General features: G+C 40.4%; 1 protein-coding gene across 1 annotated transcript in view; it reads left to right on the top strand.

Moving 5' to 3' along the window:
* Nucleotides 1-3,514, top strand: part of fgf7 (fibroblast growth factor 7) — a 65,741-nt gene extending 62,227 nt beyond the window's left edge. Inside the window, exon 3 of the mRNA XM_063066529.1 lies at nucleotides 3,320-3,514. Within this exon, the coding sequence (XP_062922599.1) occupies nucleotides 3,320-3,514 (195 nt within the window). The remainder of the gene's footprint in view (nucleotides 1-3,319) is intronic.
* Nucleotides 3,515-21,468: the final 17,954 nt, after the last annotated feature.

Consider the following 21,468-nt stretch of genomic DNA (forward strand, 5'->3'; position numbering starts at 1 on the left):
GGCGGGCAGGGCAGAGGGGAGAAATGGGGGAAGGTAACCAGTGGGAGGAGTATGTGGGTGATGGGTGGATGGAGAGGGGGAAGAAGGGGAAAGAGACATGGTGATGGGAGCCAGGTAGATCAGGAAGGGAGAGAAAAAGAAGGACAGCAGTTTCCAGAATTTGGGGAATTCAATCTTTATACTGCTAGGTTGTAGGCTGCCTAGGCAGAACATAAGATGCTGTGCTTCTAGTTTGCACTTGGCTTGAACTTGGCAGTAGAAGCTAAGCACAATCTAGAGGAACAGCACCTCATATTCTACCTGGGCAACCTAATTACAGCAGAATGAACATCAAAGATGAACAATCAGATCATAATCCCAATTCCCTATTCTACTGCAATTTCCATTTTAACTTCCTTCTGTTGCTGATCATCTCAGCATTTCCTTGCTAATTATAAAACCTACCCTTTAGATCCAATCACCAGACACAAAAATAAACAAAGAACAACTGATCACTTGTCTGTATGCCCTCGTTAATAGACTGCCTTGTAGTTTCCATACAACTCCCCTTTAACAGAGCAGAGGTACAAAAATGACATCTCAGATGGTGGCACCCAGTTGACCCTATTTCCCTGTCCTGTCTGCAGCAATTTGTGTGCCATTATCCAATGTTATTAAACTAATTTCTACAGTAAAGAAAGTATTATTGATTGAGCAGACAGCTGCAAGTATCAAGTGCTTCCACCTTCTACTCCCACTTCACTGTGAGCTGGGAGGGCTGTCTGACTTTCAAAGTACAAAGAATATTTTTCTCATCTCATCTGAACAAGTAGGTATTTAGAATCATATCAGAAAATGTTGATATGCATTCTTGTATGTGTTTTGCCATCAGTTTCCTACAAACTACCACCGTCTGATGATTTATTTGCTCGCTCGAGCCACAAGGCAGGTGCGAGTTGGTTTTAATCACGCTTGTTGAAACTGCTGCATGCAGCTCACTAAATTGGGGCATACAGACATGCAGAAGTTGGTTTTGATGAATTCACGTTAATGATATTACCACACTAATTTTCGTATTTCCTGCAACATCTAATGCACTTATATTAATTGGGATTTTGAATCTCAGCAGCTGCTTTTTCTTATATCTTTTTACATACCTCTAGTACCCAATTTCAGCCCCAAATTTTTAGCATGAAATCTTCCATTTTGTAGTGTGTAAGAAGTGTATTATCAATACATTCTAGGTACACTGATGAAAGTAAATAAGAGCATTATTTATTTAGCTTTAATAAATAAAAACATCAATTAAGAACGTGTAGCTTTTGTCTGTCATCTATTTCAAACATCAGTAAGATAGATTTGAACTTTTGGGCAAAAAATCCACTTCTTAGTGCCTGCTCTAGTTAAATACATCCAGCAACATGCTCCCCTGAAACAGATGGGCTGATGCAGCTTATTGGATTTGAGCCAGGACAGTCTCAGATTGCAACTATTGGAGGAAGTAGGGAGACTGGGTTGGCAAAAATCTACATTATTTTTGAAAGACCCAAAAATATTTTAACATTTAGTTTTCTAAAGCCATTTCAGCCGTGTTGACAGAAAGACTGATCAGAGAATAGACTGCACATGATTGGATCTGTCTGTCAAAATAGCAAACAGAAACAGAAAATGCAAGAAGCACTGAGCAGAACAGGCAACAAATGTGAGGAAAAGGCCTTTTATCAGAACTGGAAAAGTCTAAATAGTAACTGGAATCCCATCCACATAACATATCACCAATTTGAATATATTAAGAGCCTCGACAAATAAGAAGGGTGAGTTTTTCTGAAACAAAGTGGAAGGGTCTGTCAAGACAGCAACAGTAAGAGAATTGATAGTAACAGATGACCAACTTTCTTTCACACCCATTATTGCTCCAATATCAGAAAGTTTAGCAAGTTCTTACACTTGGAACGAAACACCCAAAATATACCTATCAACAAGCTAACTTTTGTCTCATAATTGAAGAACCTGAGACTTTATAACTCTTTAAATCTTTTCCAATTAGAACCACATTTTGTATTTACATACTTCCTTTCCATATATGAAACAGTTCTTCTGTTCTCCAGCATGGACTACATAATGAATTTTGTCTTGAAGAGACAAGAAATGACACAGCTAATGGAGGATGATACAAACCTTTTCACACACATAAGCAATTTTACAGATATTAACTTATGGATAATAATAATCTTTACATAAACTATAATAATGTAATAAATATGATAACACAGAATAAGACAGTCACTATGTAAAACAATGGGATTAGCCACTACGTGATCAGGGAATATTAACACCTAATGCCCTTATTATTTTTCCAATTTATTGTCCTATCACTTGTTATCATGAGAGTATTTTTAAGAGGATTTCTAAAGACCTAGTACGAAGACAAATGCAATCCTGAAATGTCATCTTTCCTAGCAACCAAAGCCAAACAAAAATGTTTGGTGAAAGTACAAATATTATTATGTGTAGCTCGCCCACAGATGTCTCTATTGCACAACATGATTCATGCTATTTAGTGTTTTTATGCAATGACAGACTTTTTGGCTAGGGATAACTAATCAACATTTGAATAAAGCAGTCATCAAAAATCATGTTGCTCTCATTGTTACATCATGCCAACCACATGGTTAATTTTATTCAATGTTTCTTAACATCAGAGAAGAAAGATAGTATTATAATTCTTATGCTAAGTGGAACATAATGATCACAGTTGCCAGTAATTGTGCAATCTGTCTAAATAATGCATTAACTTCATGGACGCAAACTCTTCCTTTTGAAAACAACTCAAAACACAAAAGATTTGAACTCTCCCTGGGGATTTGGGAGAATATTATGACTGAATTTGGATCCACAAAGGAAATAAAATACATTTTCCAACATCTTTAGGTTTCCCAGGTTAGACTGGAGAGTAAACCATTTTGGTTTCCCCACTTAGACAGGGGTTGAAACTACACTCAGGTACCAGTTACAGTATCGGGTATCCATGGAGTAATATAAAAAACTCATTAACTCTGAGCAAGTATCATCGGCACTGCTCCACAGATTAAAATAATGGAACCTTTGCAGCTCAAGGAGAGATGAGAGATACAGGAGATTTTAAAAGCCTTCCTAGACAAACAAGCTTAAAAATCACTCCCAGCATTTAACTGGAATCACTTGTATGATGAATGAAATTAAATCAATATATGATTGAAGAATAATTTCTGAGTATCACCATCATACTGTAAATTGTATATATTGTTATCCTATGCTTCTAAAGTAATAATGTTAGTTTTTATATTTCATGTTTCCACAGAAAACCTGCAATGAAGACTGCAATTTTAGAGAGCTTATAGAGGAAAATAATTACAATACATATGCTTCTGCAAAGTGGACACATAATGGTCAACAAATGTTTGTAGCGTTGAATCAAAAGGGAGTAATAATTAGAGGCAAAAGGACAAAGAAAGAAAGTAGATCATCTCATTTCCTTCCAATGGCAATATCATAACAAAATATTAAAAAGAACATCAATCTCAGTAATGAAAAGATGTCCCAACTCTGCACATGTATCACTGAAACCTTAACCACACAAGCTAAGATACTACTGACATCTGGAACAAGCTGGGCTTGCGCTTTGCTATAAAAATGTACCCTATCATTTTGCACGATTGTATTCCATGCAACCCAATGTCACTCAGATGTAAAGGGTGAAGTTTCGTAAATTTAATCTTGTAAATTTAATGTCTGAAAGCCAAATGGATGAAAGAGTATGTTTGATCAGACAATCAAATGTGTAAAGAAGAGTAAGTATGTTATAAAAAGAAACTTTTCATAAGACCATAAGACATTGGAGCAGAGTTAGGCCATTCTGCCTATCAAGTCTGCTCCATCATTCAACTTCAGCTGATAAAATTTCCCTCTCAACCCTATTCTCCTGCCTTCTCCTTGTAACCTTTGACATCCTTACTAATCAAGAACCTATCAACCACTGTCTTAAATATGCCAATGACGTGGCATCTACAGCCGTCTGTGGCAATGAATTTCACAGATTCACCACCCTCTGACTAGAGAAATTCCTCCTTATTTCTGTTCTAAAGGGTTGTTCCTCTATTCTGAGGCTATACCCTCTGGTCCTAGACCCCTTCCCCCCGCCCCCACTAAAGGAAATATTCTCTCCACAACCTCTCTGTTTATGCCTTTCAAAATTTGATAGGTTTCAATGAGATCCCCTCATTCTACCGAACTCCAATGAGTACAAGTGCAGAGCCAAAACATGCTCCCCATAACATTAACTCTTTCATTCCGGGGATCATTCTCATGAACCTCCTGTGGACCCTCTCTGATGCCAGTATAACGTTCTGTAAATATGGGGCCCAAAGCTGCTCACAATACTCAAATATGGATTGACCAATACCTTATAAAGCCTCAGAATTACATTCTTGCTTTCATAAGACCATAAGATACAGGAGCAGAATCAGGTCATTCAGCCGTTGTGCCTGCTCCGCCATTCCATTATGGCTGATTTATTTTCCCTCTCACTCCCATTCTCCTGCATTCTCCCCATAATTTTTGATGTCTTGACTAATCAAGAATCTAGCACCCTCTGCTTTAAATATACCCAGTGACGGGGCCTCCACAGCTGTATGTGGCAATGAATTCCACAGATTCACAACCCTAAAAGACATTCCTCCTCCTCATCTCTGTTCTAAATGAACATCCCTCTATTCTGAAGCTGTGCCCTCGGATCCTAAACACACACACTATAGGAAACATCTTTTCCACATCCACTATATCTAGGCAACACACACAAAATGCTGGAGAAACTCAGCAGGCCAGGCAGCACCTATGGAAAAGAGTGAACAGTCGACATTTCAGGCCAAGACCCTTCATTAGGACTGGAAAAATAGATGGGAAGTCAGTTCCACTATGTACACTGTGAAGTCTGCTCCACTATATCTAGGCCTTTCAATATTTGATACGTTACAATGAGATCTCCCATTATTCTTCAAAACTGCAGGGAGTACAGGCCCAGAGCCATCAAACATTCCTCATACGTTAATCCTTTCATTCCTGGAATCATTTTTGTAAATCTCCTCTGGACCTTCTCCAATGCCAGCTTATCTTATCTTTGACAAGGGGCCCAAAACTGCTCACAATACTTCAAATGTGGTCCGACGAATGCCTTATAAAGCCTTAATATTACACCCTTGCTCTTATATGCTGGTCCTCTCAAAATTAATATTAATATTGCATTTGCCTACCTTGGCATTGACTCAACCTGCAAGTTAACCTTTAGGGAACCCTGCACAAGGACACTCAAATCCCTTTGTACCTCTGACTTCTGAATTTTCTCCTCAATTAGAAAATAGTCTACGCCTTTATTCCTTCTACCAAAGTGCATGACCATACATACCACACTATATCCCACTTGCCACTCTGCTCATTCTCCCAGTCTGTCTAAGAACTTCTGCAGCCTCGCTGCTTCCTCAACACTACCTGACCCTCCTTGTATTGTCTGCAAACATGGCCACAAAGCCATCAATTCCATCATCTAAATTACTGATATATAACATGAAAAGAAGCAGTTCCAATACCAATCCTTGTGGAACACCGTTTGTCACCGGCAGGCAACCGAAAAAAGCCCCCTTTATTCCCCACTCTTTGCCTCCTGCCAGGGTGCCAATATTCTGTCCATGCTAGTACCTTTCCTGTAATACTATAGGCTTTTATCTTGTTAAGCAGCCTAATGTGTGACACCTTGTCAAACGCCTTCGGAGAATCCAAGTGAACAACATCCACTGACTCTCCTTTGTCTATCCTGCCTGCTATTTCCTGAAAGAATTCCAACAGATTTGTAAGGTAAGATATCCCATTTAGAAAACCATGCAGTCTTTGGCCCTCTTTATCATATGCCTCCAGACCTCATCCCAAAACCTCATCCTTAATAATGGACTCCAACATCTTCCCAATCACTGAAGTCTGTCTAACTGGCCTACAATTTCCTTTCTTCTGCCTCCCTTCTTTCTTAAAGAGTGGAGTGACATTTGCAATTTTCCTGTCCTCCAGAACCATCCCAGAATTTAGTGATTATTGAAAGATCATTAGTAATGTCTCCACAATCTCTTCAGCTATCTCTTTCAGAACTCTGGGATGTAGTCCATGTGGTCCAGGTGGCTTCAAGAGCAACACTTTCGAAAAAATTTGTTATCCAGTGTAATCTACCATTCAGCCTCCCAAGCACCTTCTTCTAAGTAATGGCAACTACACTCACTTCTGGGCCCTGACACTCTCGAATTGCTGGCATACTGTCAGTGTCTTCCACAGTGAAGTCTGTCGCAAGATACTTATTAAATTCACCCACCATGTTTTCGTCTTCCATTACTACCTCTCCAGTATAACTTTTCAGGGTCCGATATCCACTCTTGCCTCTTTTTTACTTTTTATATCATACATCTGAAAAAAAACTTTGAATACCCTCTTTTATATTATTGGCTAGCTTCATATTTCATCTTTTCTCTCATGTTATTTTTTGTTGCCTTTTGTTGGTTTTTAAAAGCTTCCCAATCCTTTAACTTCCCACTATTGTTTTCTATATTATAAGCCCTCTCTTTTCCTCTAATGCTGTTTTTGACTTCCCTTATCAACCACCATTGCCTCGTCCTGCCTATATTATACTTAGTAATCTTTGAGATGTATCTATTGTGCACCTTCTGAATTGCCCCCAGAAACTCCAGCCATTGCTGTTCTGCTGTCATCTCTGTTACCGTACCCTGCCAATCAACCTTGGTCATCTCCTCTCTCATGCCTCTTAATTCTCTTTGCTTTACTGTAATACTGATACATCTGACTTTATCTGCTCTCTCTTAAATTGCAGGGGGAGTTCTATTGTATTATGATCATTGTCTCCTAAAGGTTCCTTTCCCTTAAGCTCCCTAATCAAATCTTGTTCATTACACAACAGCCAGTCTAGAATTGCCTTTCCCCTAGTGGGCTCAACCATAATCTGCTCTAAAAAACCATCTTGTAGGCATTCTACAAATTCCAACTCTTGGGATCCAGCACCAACCTTATTTTTCCAGTCTACCTGCATATTGAAATCCCCATTACTCTTGTAACACTTTTGTTTTTACTTGCCTTTTCTGCCTTCTGTTGAAATTTATATCCCATATCCTGGCTACAGTTTGGAAGTCTGTATCTAACTCCCATCAGGGTCCTTTTCACCCTTGCAGTTTCTTATCTCTATTCACAAGGATTCTACATCTTCTGATCCCATGTCATCTCTTTCTAAGGATTTGATTTCATTTTTTACCAATTGACCCACCCCACCCCGTCTGCCTACCTGCCTGTTCTTTTGATATAATGTGTATCTTTGGACATTAAGCTCCCAACTTTGGGCTTCTTTCAGCCACGACTTGGTGATGCCCACATGTCATACCTGCCAATCACTAACTGTGCTATATTATCGGAATTCCATATACTGCGTACTTTCAAATATAACACATTTACTCCTATATTTATCAGGCTTTTTGATTTTGCCACCATGTTTCAATTCAACTCATCCGACTGACTGCAATTTTGTTCGCTCATCTGCATGTCCTTCCTCACAGTTTCACTACTTACTGCATCTACTTGTATACCAACCACCCCATTTTCAGCCCTATCACTTCATTTTCCATCCCCCTGCCAAATTAGTTTAAATCCTCCCCAACAGCTTTAGTAAACCTGCCCACAAGGATATTGATCCCCCTCAGGTTCAAGTGTAACCTAGCTTTTTGTACAGATCATACCTTCCCCAGAAGAGATCCCAATGATCCAGAAGTTGGAAACACTGTCCTCTGCAACACTTCCTCAGCTGCTCAATCAACTGTACTATTATCCTATTCCTGCCCTGACTAGCACACAGCACTGGAGTAATCCAGAGATTACTGCCTTGGAGGTCCTGCTCTTCAACCTCTTCCCTAGCTCCCTATACTAGATCATTGGTGCCAATGTACACCTCAACCTCTGGCTGCTCACCCTCCCTCTTCAGAATATTCTGCAGCTGCTCTAAGACATCCTTGACCCTCGCATCTGGGAGCCAACACAACATCCTGGTGACCCTTTCATGGCCACAGAAACTCGTGTACATCTCCTATCACTATTGCTCTGCCTGACTTTATCCTTCCATGCTGAGCCTCAGATCTGGCCACAGTGCCAAGGGCCTGGCTGCTGCTGCAGAGCCCTGATAAGTCATCACCAACATCGTCGCCCACACACACACCCAGCAGTATCCAAAGGCATATACTTGTTGCTAAGAGGAATGGCCACAGGGGAATGCTGTACTAACTGCTTACTACCCTTACTTCTCCTGGTGGTCACCCATCTACTACCAGAATGCTGCCTCTGGATGTGACCACCTCAGTAAACGTCTCATCTATGATGTTTACAGCCTTCTGGATGGGAATGAGTACATCCAGCTCCAGATGCAGTTCCTTAACTTTGTAGGTCAGTAGCTGAAGTTGGGTGCACTTCCTTCAGGTATAGTCATCAGGGAGACTATTAGGTACCCTGTAATCCCACACCTTATAGGAGGAGCATTGCATTGCCTTAACTACCATCCTGCCTACACTTGTTATACCTTTGGCTCTGACTTCTTTAGCTTACAGTAAGTTATACACTCAACTAAACAATTCCAAATGACTCAGCATCCTTAGCCTCTACCTGTTCTCACCGAAACCTGTTGAGTCAAAGCCTGACCAGTCTAACACTGATCCATTCACACAATGGCCATTCCTACAAAGGCCACTCTGCTTAAACCTCCCTTCTTATTATGTGTGGGCACATGGCCAAGTGGTTAAGGCGTTCGTCTAGTGATCTCAAGGTCGCTAGGTTGAGCCTCAGCTGTGGCAGCGTGTTTGTGTCCTTGAGCAAGGCACTTAATCACACATTGCTCTAGTGTCTCTGCAAGGAGTGGCGCCCCATACAGACTTCCAATTTGTGCCCTGTAAGGCATGAAAATGCAGAACGCAAGCCTCTCATGGTCTGAGTTGACGTTCCCTTGACGTTCCCTCCCCCTTATTATTGGCCTTTGCTAATTTACTAATATCCTAAGCAACCTCCAGCTTGGCAGACAAGACCTGCCAGGACCTGCTCGTTTTTTAAACCTGTTCCGTAAAGTCCACAAGGAACTGTCTCCAACTCATCCTGCGAGCTTTATATTCTAATCCTCTGGATATGAATGGAAACACTGCATTTACCTTCCAACTCAATCTGCAAGTTAACCTTTAAGAAATCCTGCGCAAGAACCCCCAAGATACTTTATGTCTCTGATTTCTGAATTTGCTCCCCATCTAGAAAATAGTCTATGCCTTTATTCCTTCTGCTAATGTTCATGGCCATGCACTTCCCTACACTGTATTTCATCTGACACTTCGCCTATTCTCTTAATCTGCCCATGTCCTCCTGCAGGCTCCCTGCTCTCTCAACACTGCCTGCTTGCAACATCTATCTTTGTATCATCAACAAACTTGGCCACAAAGCCATCAAGTCCATGATCCAAATTATTAGCATGGAACATGAAAAGTAACAAACCCAACACCGACCCCTGTAGAACACCATTAGTCACTGGCAGACAACCAGAAAAGGTACCCTTTAATCCCACTCTTTGTCTTTTGCCAATCTTCTATCCATGCTAGTAATGCCACAGGCTCTTGTTTAGTAGCCTCATGAGCTACCTTGTCAAAAACCTTCTGAAAATCCAAGTAAACAAAATCTACTGAATCTCCTTTGTCTGTCCTCAAAGAATTGCAGCAGATTTGTCAGGCAAGATTTCCCCTTAAGTAAACAATCCTGCCTGCTTTATTGAGTGTGTCTATTACCCTGAAACCTCATCCTTAATAATGGACTCCAGCTTCTTGTCAACCACAGATGTCAGGCTATATCTTTTTCCTCCCTTGCTTCATTAAGAGTGGAGTGACATTTGCAATTTTCCAGTCCACAAGAACAATTCCAGAAAGTAGTGATTCTTGAAAGATCACGATTAATGCCTCCACAATTTCTTCAGCTATGTTTTTCAGAATCCTGGGTTGTAGTTCGTCTGGTCCAGGTGACTTATCACCTTTAGAACTCACAGTTCCTTAGTAATAGCAACTACAATAATTTCTTCCCCTTGACACACTCAAGTTTCTGATATGTTGCTATCTTTTCTGGAATTTCTGGCATGTCTTCCACAGTGAAAACTGACACAAAATACTGATTCAGTTTGTCTGCCATTTCTTTGCTCCCCATTTCATAGATAATACTTTTGTGGTATAATGGTACTTTATTTAAAGACAGTACTACATGCGTTTTTTAAATAATCATTGTTACATTAAGACACTTTGCCTTCAAACTGATACATTTATTCCTTGAAAAAGCACTGTAGACAATTGTCGAATTAAATATCATATAATATATGAGTCTAGTGATGAATGTGTAGCTTCACATACAGCATTTAATTTTTGTAATTCATTATTTTAAAAAGATGAAAATGTAGTTACTGTAGTATTTTGATTTTCACAAGATGGTGTGTTCAAATATCTCGTGAATAATCAGTCATTTTGCCATGTTGTAAATGACTGGTGAAAATAATGATTCTACAGTACCAACAGTGCTGCTCAGCTCAATAAAAGTTATTGCTTTATCCGTGGATTTTTCAAGTCAATCAATATTCGATTTACAAAAAATACGGATTAGCAAATTAGTAATAGACTCCATAATTGATATTTGAAAACCAGAATATAACTAACCAGATATTCTACTGAGCATTGTTATAATTACTGTGCAAAGGAAGACAGTAATATTTATGTTTTGGTGAGGTCATTTATGCACTGTGTGCACATTTGAATGTTATGTTTGGGTATAAACGAGGAAGCCTCCGGAAATATACTGTGATGCCAAAAGGCTTATAAGAGTTGGTTTGATGTGAGTTGCCCCAGTGGTATATGGAACATATGTTTTTCTTCAGCAAACTGCCTTATTAATGCCTTCAGCGTTAGAAATCATTTGTACCATCTACTTCCTTCCCAAAATTAAAAGGTGTTTCCTGGCACCCTCACTATCTCTCTGCTTCTATTCACCCCTCCCACAACTGCCCAAAGATCATCTCATTGCATTGTATATTCTCCTCCTATGCACCATCATATCTCCACATAATCTATTCTCTCCCCACATGCTTGGTCTTCCTTCGATTCAGAATTCCCCATCTCCCAGCCCCACACTCAAACTTGTACCATCCACAACCCATACACCATCCTTCGATAATACTTCTCAATGCTTGTTTCATTCCTCAATGACAGGAGGATGCTAAGAAAAGGACTTTCTGGGCATTTAGTGTTTTTCTACCAAATACATCCTGAGCGGTGTATGCAGCAGAACATTAGAGCTTGCTGACTTCCAATAACTGAGCATGTAATACACCGAAAACCGCATCTTCTCTGTTATCATTGATTAAACATAAATTAAATAGTTATTCTTCATGGTATGAATAAGGATTTAAATATTGTTTAAATAAATTAATATAACAAACTGCTCAAATCATACCATAAAAATGTTATGTTTAGTAAGATTTCTCAGTATTTCTTCAGGTAAGGACAGAAGGGATACATTCTAAGTGGGTACTGTCTGTGAGGAAGACTAAGAATTTAATTCTGGCAAGCTGTAATCAAATACATGGTATCAATCCAAGGATTTGTCAAGTGTCCAGAAATAATATTTGCATAAAACCTCTTAATATATTAATGCTCCTTTTGAAATGTTTGAATTATAAAACACATCCACACCTACAATACTCCTGACTTGGATGGGATTTGACAGCCTATTCTGGCAAATAGCGAAAGCATCTGTTCACATGTAACAGTAGATATCTTATAATTGCTGTCAACACAGTTATTGTTTTAGTGAGATGCATTGATATCCAAAAGTGATCAGAAGCCAGGATTCCATGAAGGGAAAGGAAGTCAGAGGCAAGGAAATTTGCTGGTGGGAAAGGAAAGCTTGTTGGATCAGAAGCTTCGATGCCACCTGAAGATGAGAGGACATGAAGATGATATTTTTAGTTTTAAGTATTCAATGTGTCTGAATTGTTTGCAACATTAATTAATTTGCAGGCCTTTAAGGTTGGCGCTGATGTGATCCCAGGAGTGCATAAGTTCCCCAGCAGTGCTTTAAAAAAAGGGGTGACATTTCTTGACATGGAAATCACTTTGGGATCATATGGGAAGAGCCCAGAGTAATGTTAGTTATTCCAGCTATATTATCATCTTGCTATACACAGGGAAAATTACTATATTCAATTCTATAATTCTGAAAAAAACAGACCTCATTCATAGAACATAATAGCACAGTGCAGGCTCTTCACCCTATGATGTTGTGCCAACTTTTAACCTACTCAAAGATCAATCTAACCTTTCACTCCTGCATAGCCCTCCATTTTTCTATCAACCAGTTTGTAAATAGTGAAAGGTATCGAAGAATCACAAATACCTTATTCATATAATTTGGAATTATTTATATACAAATGAACAGAATATCTGACCAGCAGAAATATAAATTATAGAAGCAGGAGGAAGCTGCTTGTCTGCTCCACAGTTCAGCAACAATGCCTACGTTAAGCTTATATCCCTTAATATTTAAAATCAGATCTTTGATTTGAATGTATTCAGTCACTGAGCCTCCACAGACATCTTGAGTAGTGAATACCAAAGATTTTAGGCTGTGACTTGTTTTTAGACTCTTCAGTCAGAGGACGCATGAACACTATATCCACCACTTCAAGCTCCATCGAACTGTTACATATTCCAAATTAGATCACTCCTCACTATTCTATATTCAAGATCAGGTTTAGTCTGCATAATCTCTCCTCATTTGTCAAATACCTCACATCCCAAGAACCAATGCAGTAAAGAAAATCAAAACACTGCAGATGCTAGAAATCTGAAACAAAAACAGAAAATGCTGTAAACTCTGGGTCAGGAGCATCTGTGGAAGGGGAAACAGTTACGTTTTAAGATTAGCTAGCTTCCCTGGTGGTACATAAAAGGATTAGTTTGGTGACGTTATACTGTCTTCCAGATGCAGTAACAGCAGGTATCTGTACAACTAGAAAAAGCATCTTTACTCAAATCATTCTGCAATAAAGGCCAGTAAAATGTTTCCTGAACCTGGATGTTATATCTCTCAGTAATTTATGCAAAAAGGCAGTTAGTTCTGTTAATCAACACTTTCAATTTTACCAACAGGCTTAGATATATTACACAGCCTCTTCATTCAAGTCACTGATATAGATTGTGAGCAGCTGTGGCCCAGAACTATCCTTATGTTGCCCCACTAGCCATAACATTCCAACTTAAAAATACCTACTTAATCCAATTCTGTCTGTAACTAATCCCCATTTTCTGCCGGTATATAAGTCCCAAATCCATGAGTTCAAATTTTCTTTTAATTATGTGACACCTTACAGAATAGCTTATGAAAGTAGCAACACATATCAATGTGTTTGCCCTTGTCTACTCTGATAACTAAAACATTAAAAAATTCCAACAGATTTATCAAACACAATTACCCATTCAATAATTCACATGCCTCATGCCATTACAATTTTCTAGGCACTCTGTTACAATTTCCTTAATGATTCATTCCAGCATTATCTTTTACAAAGGTCAGACTAATTGGCTTGTTGTCTCGCTTTCTATCTCCTTCTTTCCCATCTATGGGAATAGTTCCTGAATCTAGGAAGTTTTGAAAGATGATGACTAGAGTAATCTATTATCTTATTATCTAGCTCTTTTAAAATCGTATGAATCGAATTCTTGGGGTTTATTAGCTTTAAGTTCAAAGTTCAAAGTAAATTTATTATCAAAGTACATATATGTTACCATATACAACCCTGAGATTCATTTCCTTGCAGGAATTCACAGTCAATCCAAGAAACACAATAGAATCAATGAAAGACCACACACAACAGGAAAGACAAAAAATCAATGTGCAGAAGACAACACACAAGAAAAATGCAAAAAAATTATAAATAAATAAGCAATAAGTACCGACAACACAAGATGAAGTTCTTGAAAGTGAGCATGGGTTGCGGAACACAGCACAAAATGCTGGAGGAACTCAGCAGGCTAGACAGCATCTATAGAAAAGAGTACAGTTGACATTTTGGGCCGAGACCCTTCATCAAGACTAGAAAAAAAAGATGAGTCAGAGTAAGAAAGCAGGAGAAGGGGAGGAAGAACCACAAGGTGATAGGTGAAATCGGGAGGGGGGAGCAAGTTTATTGGTGAAAGAGATACAGGGCTAGAGAAGGGGAAATCTGATAGGGGAGGACAAAGGCCATGGAAGAAAGAAAAGGGGGAGGAGCACCAAAGGGAGGTGATGGGCAGGTAAGGAGATAAGGTAGGAGAGAGAAGTGGAAATGGGGAATGGTGAAGGGGAGGCATTGCCAGAAGTTCTAGAAATTGATATTCATGCCATCAGGTTGGAGGCTACCCAGACAGAATATAAGGTGTTGCTCCTCCAACGCAAGTGTGGCTTCATTGCGACAGAAGAGGAGGCCATGGACTGACATGTGGGAATGGGAATGGGAAGTGTAATTGAAATGGGAGGCCATTGGGAGATCCCGCTTTTTCTGATGGATGGAGCATAGGTGCTCGGCAAGGTGGTCTCTCAATCTGCATTGGGTCTCACTGATATACAGGAGGGCACACCGGGAGCACTGGATACAGTAGATAAGCCCAAACAGATTCACAGGTAAAGTGTCACCTCACCTAGAAGGACTGTTTCGGGCCCTGAATGATAGCGAGGGAGGAGGTGTAGGGGCAGGTGTAGCTCTTGTTCCACATCCATGGAACAGTTCAGTGATGAGTGCAGTTATCCCCTCTGATTCAAGAGCCTGATGGTTGAAGGGGACCTGGCTAATAACTGTACCTGAACCTAGTGGTGTGGGTCCTGCGGCTCCTGTACCTTCTTCCTGATGGCAGCAGTGAGAAGAGAGCATGGCCAGGATAGTGCGGATCCTTAATGATGGGTGCTGATTTCCCATGGCAGTGCTCTGTGCAGATATGTTCAATGGTAGGGAGGACTTTACCCTTGATGGGCAAGGCTGTATCCACTAATTTCTGCAGGATTTTCTGTACAAAAGGACCGTGATGCACCCAGTCAATATATTCTCCACCACACATCTATAGAAGTTCGTCGAAGTTTTAGATGTCATGCCAAATCTTCACAAACTTCTAAGGAGGTAGAAGAAGTTCCATTAATTTCTTCAATTTTTTTATGTTAAGCAAGACTAACTTCTTTGAGTTCTTCATGTACTCTATATCTGTAGCCCTCTGTTTTTTTTGTAAGTTCTTAAGAAAACAGATACAAAATATGCATTCAACTTCTCTACCATTCATCTACTTCATAATTTCCATGTGTTAGTCTGTATGGCAACTGTAATGAATGCAAGTAAAGTTGCCAAAGCACATTCAATTACATACATTAGTTAGTTCAGTATAGATGTGATAAAATTAAGAAAATGTGACGGGACAATGCAGCCTTGACACAAACCTTCAATGACATTGGCTTTGTTGTAAACTGATGGTTAGCATCATGACTTGTATACAATCAGGAAGCAAACCTAACATTTCTAATGGGAATGGAATTTGAGGAGAGTATTCCACCACCCCACAATTGATAGAATCAAAGGCTTTCATGTCGAAGAAAAAGTTATGTAAATTGTTAATAACATTGTCTGCATCTTTCTTAGAGTTTTCACGCAGTGAAGGTCATGTCCACTCTTCCCTCCATTTTGATGGGATCTACAGTAAAATTTGGGAAGTGTAACTTAACCAACATTATACCTTCATGAAATGTATCAATTAGTTTATGGTGAAATATTTTCTGATTCAAAGATTGAGAACGGAAGGTGCCATGTAAGTGCAAAATCAAAGTAATGAATGTTGGTATTTCAACCTCAAAGTCAGTGAGTGATTGTTTGAAAGATTTACTACTGCTGAAACAAAAAAAACCTGTCGATTTTCCTATGGTGGTTGATGCTTCATGCCAGATGAAAAAAATGGTATTTCTGAACTGCCTATGAACTATATCATATCAGATGTCCGTTCAAGCTGAGTGACTTTACAGAAAAAAGTGCAGAATCTAAAAAGGCATACATTATTCTATAATGTACTTAGAGCAAAACATCAACTACACATTACTTGCATTATTGGAAACTCTTATCAATAATGCAAATGCAAACTATGGCAAATATAATCTGGTAAATCATTTTTTATGTACTGAAAATTACTTTGATGATACACTGCATGCATACAGATGATTAATGAAGTTGACATTGAAAGTTTTGTTGAAAATTTAGAACTACTTTCAGTGTCCAGCAACTAGCAGTGAAGAAGTCTCTAACCACAAAATACTCTGCAGATGCTGGGGCCAAACCAACACTCATAACACGCTGGAGGAACTCAGCAGGCCAGGCAGCATCTGTGGAAATGATCAGTCAACATTTCGGGCCGGAACCCTTCATCCAGGACTGAAGAGGGAAGGGGCAGAGGCCCTATAAAGAAGGTGGGGGGAGGGTGGGAAGGAGAAGGCTGGAAGGTTCCAGATGAAAAACTAGTAAGGGGAAAGATAAAGGGGTGGGGGAGGGGAAGCAGGGAGGGGATAGGTAGGAAAGGTGAAAAAGGAAAGGGGGAAAGCACAATGGGTCGTAGAAGGAGGTGGAACCATAAGGGAGGTAGTAGGCAGCTGGGGGAGGGGGCAGAGTGAAACTGGGATAGGGGAAGGGAGGAGGAGGGAATTACCGGAAGTTGGAGAACTCAATGTTCATACCAAGGGGCTGGAGACTACCCAGACGGTATATGAGGTGTTGCTCCTCCAACGTGAATTTAGCCTCATCATGGCAGTAGAGGAGGCCATGTATGGACATATCCGAATGGGAATGTGAAACAGTTGAAGTGGGTGGCAACCAGGAGATCCTGTCTGTTGTGGCAGTCGGAGCGGAGGTGCTCGACGAAGCAGTCCCCTAATTTGCATCGGGTTTCACTGATGTAGAGGACGCCACACCAGGAGCACCGAATGCAATAGATGACCCCAACAGACTCACAAGCGAAGTGTTGCCTCACCTGGAAGCACTGTTTGGGGCCCTGAATGGTGGCAAGAGAGGAGGTATAGGGACATGTGTAGCACTTACGCTTACAGGGATAAGTGCCAAGTGGGAGATCCATGGGGAGGAATATGTGGACCAGGGAGTCATGGAGGGAATGATCCCTGCGGAAAGTAGAGAGGGGTGAAGAGGGAAAGATGTGCTTAGTCGTGGGGTCCTGTTGAAGGTGCCAGAAGTTGTGGAGGATAATGTGCTGGATCCGGAGGCTAGTGGGGTGGTAGGTGAGGACAAGGGGAACTCTGTCCCTGTTGTGGTGGCGGGAGGATGGGGTGAGGGCCGAAATGCAGGAAATGTAGGAGATGTGGGTGAGGGCATCATTGATGACGGCAGAAGGGAAACCATCATCCTTAAAGAAAGAGAACATTTGAGATGTCCTGGAACGGAAAGCCTCATCCTGGGAGCAGATGCAGTGGAGATGGAGGAACTGGGAATAGGGAATTGCATTTTTGCATGTGGCAGGGTGGAAAGAGGTATAGTCAAGGTAGTTATGAGAGTCAGTGGGCTTGTAGAAGCTATCAGTGGACAGTCTGTCTCCAAAGATGGAGACCGAGAGATTGAGAAAGGGGAGAGAAGTGTCCGAGATAGACCAAGTGAATTTGAGAGCTGGGTGGAAGTTTGAAGCAAGGTCTATGAAATTGACGAGCTCAGCATGGGTGCAGGAAGCAGCACCAATGTAGTCGTCAATGTAGCGAAGGAAAAGTTAGGGAGCAGTACCAGTATAGGTTTGGAGCACAGACTGTTCCACATAACCAACTAAGAGGCAGGCATAGCTGGGGCCCATGCGAGTGCCCATAGCTATACCCTTGGTCTGAAGAAAGTGGGAAGAGCCAAAAGAGAAGTTATAAAGTGTGAGAATCAGTTCCGCCAACTGGAGGAGGGTAGTGGTGGTGGAGAACTGGTGAGGTCTATTGTCCAGAAAGTAGTGGAGGGCTTTGAGGCCTTATTCATGGGGAATAGAGGTGTACAAGGATTGTACATGGAAGAAGTCTCTATGAGTTTGTTGAGAGGAAATGGAAAAAGATATGAAGCATTAATGAAATATGAATACTTAATGAAGTATGAATATATCATCTACTACTACTACATCAACTCAGGCCTAGGGGGCCGGCGTTGGGCACGATGACGGACTCTCCACTTCTCCCTCTCCCTCATCAGTGTGTTCAGTTCATCTACATTAGCCGCGCCGCTTTCTTCTAGGAGCGTGTTGACCATAGTTTTGGGAGGGCGCCCAGGGTTCATCCTCCCGTGCTTGGGCTCCCATATGATGACCGGGGTGGCATAGACAGTGCCCCACGAGTTGCAGTCTTCTTGCCTCAATTTTAGTGGAGAGCATCGATAGGTTGTAATAGAGCTCAACGTCTGTCATGAGCTGTTGCCAACTCATATCAAGAGCCATCCGGAGCATTCGTGTATAGCAACCATCTAGAGACTTTCGCATTGTGTTTGTGAGTGTCCACGTCTTGCATCCGTACGTGAGAATGGACTCTATGACTGCTATGAAAATCCTCTTTTTAAGCCCTCTGGTCAGGTTCGACTTCCAGATTTCCTTCATGTCATTCATAGCCCTCCACGCCAGCGCCTTCCAAATCCTTATGGCCTTCTCCAAACTCATCATTCTTGACCCAAGGTACTTGTAGTCAAAGACTTTCTTAATAGTATCATTCTCTACGGTCTTGAGAGTACCTTTGTCGCAGTTAAACGCCATGTACTCTGTCTTTTTAGCGTTTAGGTGAAGTCCAACTTTATTGCACTCAATTTCCACTTTTGTCAGTAGCTGCTGTGCTTCCTCCATCTGGTCAGAGAGCAGGACTATGTCATCTGCAAAATCGAGATCTGTGAGTGTAACTGGTCTGGCCCTTTTGGTTCATCCTGGTTGTGTGGTAAAACCACGCTTGTCATGATCTTTGGTAGCTTGATGCAGAGCGTAATCAAGGACGATTATAAAGATGTAGGGTGCCAGAGTGTCTCCTTGCAGCACACCAGCTAGGAGCTCGAACACTGCTGTTTCTCTGTCTGGTGATACAACTTTCGCCATGGTTTTGGTATAGCTGGACTCTATTGCTCTCAGTAGATGGCCCGCCACTCCGTAAGCTTTCAGGATCTTCAGCATTATACCTCGGTGAATGGAGTCAAAAGCTTTGCAAAAATTGATGTAAGTAAGCATGGCTGATAGGTTGTTCTTCTTACTTCCTCGGTGATCCTACGGAGAGCAAGTATTTGCACTACTGTTGTGCGCTTCTCCCTAAACTAAGCTAAGATTCAATCAGAATGGTTTTCGGCAGAATATATCATCACCATACCCTAAATAGCAGCCGATCAACATTTGAGATGCAGGCCTGATATGACATCTTACTTTAAGTCACTAGGGAAATCTCATCCTGCAGTACTGAGGAACAAATGCAAAACAAATACCTTGATTCCATGACTAAAAACGCAATGAAGATGTTGAAATTTGTTAGCCATTATAGGAGGTTTTAATTCTCAGATCAAAGGACAGAAAGGGGCAAACTAATAATGGGGAGGATCTGAGAAATAACCAGTTCTTAAAAGGAATTCTGCACTCATTGAGATGTGATAGATATATCCAGAAAGGATATTGCCAAATCCATCATTGAAAAACAGATGTATGTGCCCCAGAGATAGGGAAAATGTACAAATTGTGCCATTGCAGTGTACTGGGAAAGAACAGAGGAAGACACATGGAACAGATGCAGCCCTAATGTAATTAAATGTAAACTGCATAATTGCATAAGCTTCAGTTTGTCCTACAAAGATTTCAGGACAACACACAAAAAGATTTCAGGGGTTGCTGAATGCTGCAAAAAGTAAATACCCTAGTCAAATGTGGATGAAAATTAAATATTATTAATGCTAATGGTGGGAAGCATGGGACAGAGCATTAAGAATGCAGTCCACTGTTCTTGAAATAAAATGTAAACCTAGCCAGAGGCTGAAGAGATGAGAATTTGGAAATGCAGTTGAAAAATATTTCTTTTACCAGGGGCAACATGAAGAACTAGAGTTTGGCAGGGAAAGGATAATATAAGTGGAGAGTAAAGCCAAAAAAAAAAATCAGAGATTGCTGAATCAGCAACAGTTAGGATTTGAGGAAATAGCAAAATACTAAATTGGCCATGAACACTGGAAGAAGGATTTATATGTGGGGAGCAATTCAAAATGGAAGAGCTGGCAAAAAACTCAGAGGAGAAGTTAATGAAATGAAAATGTAAGTTACTGAAGTAGAGAAGTCACACAGAAAAGATGCTGAGGAAGGAAATCGAAGAGAAAAAAAAAATTAAACTTTGTCCGAAATATTGGTAGATAATAAAGAACAAGAGTTTTAAATAAGAGGAATAGTAGTGAGGAACAAGTTGACATGCTTGAAGAAAATAAATGATCACAGGCATGGTGGGATGGACTAAGAATTTATGTTTTCCATAGTGCTAAGCATGGCTTTGCCAATGTCAATGTTAATGTGATTTACCACACTGTAGCATGCTTGCTATGTTTGCCCTGAATGTGGAATACCATTATTCTGAGTTTCATTAATCACCTGACCACACAACTTGGCAGCTACAGCAACTATGTGCTTTTCATATTTTTATGAATATGATAAAAGTAGTAACATTCTAACATTTTGTCAAAAGGCACAGACACAAGTCATGGAGGAAATAATCAAAACCTCAATTATATTATATTTTATTGTCAAAGTGCTTTGATTTTGCTTTTGTCCTTTAACAACTACATCCCAACCCTGAAAACAATTAGTGGTTTTGGACTTCTTAGTTGTGACTGCGCCAGAAAACTTTAAAAAATGCCACAATATGGACGAAATCATTAATCAAGCAACCAGCTATAATGCCAAAACTCCCACACTAACAACCACAACTTCATCCTTTAGTCCAGCAACATGAATTTTCTTTTGTTCTAATCTGCTGCCTTTGCAATTCACTAAGACCACAACCAACACATACCCAACATACTGACAACATTTGTATATTACCTTTAACAAGATAAATCATTCCAACATTCTTCTGAGCACAGTAAGCAAACAGAATATGGCCCTGAGCCCAATAAGTATCTGTGACCAAAAGACTGGTCACAGAAGTAGAAATACTTTAAGAAGTATCTTGATGGAAGAAAAATTGGTAGAAAAGCAAAGAGAATTCCAGAAGAGACCCAAGCAATTAAATGGATTCTGAAAAAAGACAAAAATTGGGAAGAGGCATCTCTGGAGATCTCAGAAGGATATTGATAAATAAATTAACTACCTACATGCTCTA

The sequence above is a fragment of the Mobula hypostoma genome, chromosome 13, assembly GCF_963921235.1.
Source record: "Mobula hypostoma chromosome 13, sMobHyp1.1, whole genome shotgun sequence".
NCBI classification, from domain to species: Eukaryota; Metazoa; Chordata; class Chondrichthyes; order Myliobatiformes; family Myliobatidae; genus Mobula; species Mobula hypostoma.